The sequence below is a fragment of the Haplochromis burtoni genome, unplaced genomic scaffold (assembly GCF_018398535.1).
Source record: "Haplochromis burtoni strain Fernald_Lab_line unplaced genomic scaffold, NCSU_Asbu1 Contig_2093, whole genome shotgun sequence".
Classification (NCBI taxonomy): domain Eukaryota; kingdom Metazoa; phylum Chordata; class Actinopteri; order Cichliformes; family Cichlidae; genus Haplochromis; species Haplochromis burtoni.
In genome coordinates this window covers 1-3,622 of record NW_024584454.1, presented here as the reverse complement: position 1 = coordinate 3,622, position 3,622 = coordinate 1, and the positions used below count along the sequence as shown (strand labels likewise).

General features: G+C 35.0%; 1 protein-coding gene across 1 annotated transcript; it reads left to right on the top strand.

Annotated features, from left to right (window-relative positions):
* The first annotated feature begins 6 nt into the window (after positions 1 to 6).
* On the top strand, positions 7 to 3,357 carry LOC121813625 (NACHT, LRR and PYD domains-containing protein 14-like). Its single transcript, XM_042217506.1, has 3 exons — positions 7 to 613; positions 2,092 to 2,262; positions 3,031 to 3,357. Exons 1-3 carry the CDS (start codon positions 117 to 119, stop codon positions 3,206 to 3,208), a joined length of 846 nt encoding a protein of 281 aa, XP_042073440.1. The 5' UTR covers positions 7 to 116; the 3' UTR covers positions 3,209 to 3,357.
* Positions 3,358 to 3,622: the final 265 nt, after the last annotated feature.

Genomic DNA, 3,622 nt, shown 5'->3' with positions numbered 1-3,622 from the left:
ACCAGGACAAGGTGTTCTGCTTCATCCATCTGAGTGTTCAGGAGTTTCTGGCTGCTCTTCATGTCCATCTGACCTTCATCAACTTTCGACTCAATCTGCTCGATAAACAACAAAAAATGTCCCTGTGGTCTAAATTACTTAATACTCAAAAACTACAATCTCTCCACCAGAGTGCTGTGGACAAGGCCTTAGAGAGTCCAAATGGACACCTGGACTTGTTCCTCCGCTTCCTCCTGGGTCTTTCTTTGCAGACCAATCAGACTCTGCTACGAGGTCTGCTGACACAGACAGGAAGTAGCTCACAGATCAATCAGGAAACAGTCCAGTACATCAAGAAGAAGTTCAGCGACCGTCTGTCTTCAGAGAAAAGCATCAATTTGTTCCACTGTCTGAATGAACTGAATGATCGTTCTCTAGTGGAGGAGATCCAACAGTCCTTGAGATCAGGAAGTCTCTCCACAGATAAACTGTCTCCTGCTCAGTGGTCAGCTCTGGTATTCATCTTACTGTCATCAGAAAAAGATCTGGATGTGTTTGACCTGAAGAAATACTCTGCTTCAGAGGAGGCTCTTCTGAGGCTGCTGCCAGTGGTCAAAGCCTCCAACAGAGCTCTGTAAGTAAATATGTGATCAGTCTTTTTGTCATATTTAAAAAATGTATTCTACTTAAAAAAATAAGCATTGACAATTTAAAACCTAAAACTGTCCAATATTTGCTCCTAAACTGTTAAATGAAATGACTAACTGTATTTGTCATAAAGTATGTCATATTTATGCTTCATGTCAGGAAACGGTGTTAGTGTTTCTGAAACATTTATGCGTGTAACACTTATTAATGAACCATTCTGAACCAGCATATGGTGGCCTCATTCTAACTGATTCTTAATGCTCAAAAACAAATACAAATGAAAGAATAATAAAAAAAAGACTGTCATGTTTGGTTCATCCCAAAAGCACTTGGAGTAATCCTCCTTTATATTATTTTACTGTTAAACAAAATGTACTGCAGCTCCAGTCTAATCCTTCAGGAACCTTCTTCAGGTTTCCTTGCCTTATGTTTTTTCACTCTTGATTTTTCTCTAAGTCTTTCATTCTTCATTTCTAGTGGATAGCTGATGTCAAACTGTAACTACAATGTTATAAATAATTCTCTGATTTCTGTTTGTGTTGTAGCTTTATCACAATTACATGTTTCAAATCATCAAACACATTTTAATACTAGGAAAATTAACCCAAGTAACTGCAAAATGTTTTTTACATGATGATTTAAATTATCAAGGGAACAAAGCTATCCAAATGCTGTGTTGACAAAAAAAATAAATTAATTAATTAAAAAAAAATAAAAAAAACAAAGGTAATTTCCTCGAAACCTAATAAACTGCCACAGTTTATTAGGTTTTCAATAACTGCCAATGAGTGCATGAAAAAAGTGGTGTTTCAAACAGTGTGGTGTAGGCAATTACTTTTTCACAAAGGGCCAAAATTCCTCTATGCTAATGTCATCTTTGTTGAGATTTAATTTCCAGTCATCAGTTAGAAATCGTGTTTATAGGTTTTTACTTTTTTTTTTTTTTTTTTTTTTTTTTTTTTTACAACCTCTATACATCAGAAGGCAGAGAAGGTGGAGCAGCATGCTTCCTGAAACTGGCCAATCAAATTAAAATGGTCTTTTTTGAAAGGAGGTAAAATTGCTGATTTGAGATCAATAATTAATTGAGGAACTGTAAATAAGGTCCAGTTGTAATCAATAAGGATCAATTTGAAATTGTATTTAATCCACATTAAAATTAGGAAAGTGACCAACAGTACTTTATGCCTGTGCTAGCAGGTACAGAGGTAGAACCACGAAGCTCCTTAATGCTTTTCATGTCAATATGGAGGTATAATTTTTTTTTTTTTGATATTTTCATTTTTATTATTTTTACCAAGAAAATTCAAATGTGTTTTGTTGTTATTTTTCCAGATGTCAAATGCATTGCATTTATGTTTTTGTTAATGTTAAATTACTTGTATTGCATATAAGCATTTTTCTTTTTGTTTGCTTTGGTTTAATATAGAAAGTGATTTTGTTTGATTACAAATATTTCTTCAGGCTGAGTGGCTGTAACCTCTCAGAGAGAAGCTGTGAAGCTTTGTCTTTAGTACTCAGTTCCCCTTCTAGCCTGAGAGCTCTGGACCTGAGTAACAATAATGTGGAGGATTCAGGAGTTGAGCTTCTGTCTGCAAAACTGAAGAGTCCACATTGTACAGTGGAAACTCTGAGGTAAGATTTTTTTTTTCTTTTTTTGTTTTTGACACCTGGGCTAAATGTTGTCAAAATCCTTAGCAGGAGTACAAAGCACGTTTTACTGGGAAGCTGCCATAAAAACACCTTTTTATTGGAAGTGACTTTTAAATGCAGTATGCTTCCTGAAACTGGCCAATCAAAATAAAGTGGTCTTTCTGAGGAAGGGTGAACTAAAAGGGGAAGGAGATAAAATGGCTTATTTTAGATATGATAAATAAGGAATCATTTGAACTGTATTTATTGACAGACAACAAAATTAGGAAACAGACCAGCAGTACTTTATGCCTGTGCCAGCACGTACAGAGGTAGTACCACTAAATCTACCGTCTGTGAAAGTTATCAGTCATCCAGGTCATCGTAGTCTAAGGAGCTTGGAAAGAAAAGCGTCTGGACTTCTTTAAGTTGATTGAAAACGTTTTACCTCTCATCCGAGAAGCTTCTTCAGTTCTAGGGTCAAATGGTTGAGAGTCCCAGATTTTAACTCTGTGGGAGTAACCCACTGAGAGGGACAAAGGACCCTCTAATGATCCTCTACCTAATCACATGAGCCACGGTGTGAAAACAGGTGTGGGTCACAATCAGAAATCAAAAAGAAGCTTCTTCAGAACCGAAGAAGCTTATTTTTTAAAGCTGTTAATGTTTTTTTTTTTTTATTTCTGTTAAACATTGCACATGAACATATTTATTTTGTTGTCTTGGTTCAACAAATAATGTGATTTCATTCCAGTACAATTTGTTTTTCAGACTGAGTGGCTGTAACCTCTCAGAGAGAAGCTGTGAAGCTCTGTCCTCAGTTCTCAGCTCTCAGTCCTCTAGCCTGAGAGTACTGGACCTGAGTAACAATGATCTGAAGGATTCTAGAGTGATGTTTCTGTTTGCAGAATTGCAGAGTCTACATTGTACATTGGAAAATCTGAGGTGAGATTTTTTATTTATTTATTTTGTTTTATACCATTGGACTAAAAGTCAGAAATCCCAGTTGTACAAAGCACTGTGAAGCTACCATAAAAATCTCTTAATAGGGATTCTGTTTTATATGGTCGCTGTTTGAAATATTTCCACACCAAACATATTATTATGGAGCGCCAGGACTGCCATAATGAATTAATTAAATACACCATTAAATAATTAATTAAATGTGGCAATAATTAATTAAATGTGGCAATAATTAATTAAATAAATAGTTATGACACATGTAATTAATTAATTATTGACACATTTAATTAATTAATTATTGACACATTTAATTAATTATTTTATGATATATTTATTTATTTCATTTTGGCAGTCCTGGCGCCTGGCTCTTATCTTGAAATAATTTTATCTGTCAGCCTCA

What these genes read in the sequence shown, in the direction of transcription:
- LOC121813625 (XM_042217506.1), top strand. Translation starts at nt 117, where the DNA reads ATGTCCCTGTGGTCTAAATTACTTAATACTCAAAAACTACAATCTCTC. An exon ending in AAAGCCTCCAACAGAGCTCT is followed by an intron (nt 614 to 2,091) that starts GTAAGTAAATAT and finishes ATATTTCTTCAG; the next exon opens with GCTGAGTGGCTGTAACCTCT. An exon ending in TGTACAGTGGAAACTCTGAG is followed by an intron (nt 2,263 to 3,030) that starts GTAAGATTTTTT and finishes TTTGTTTTTCAG; the next exon opens with ACTGAGTGGCTGTAACCTCT.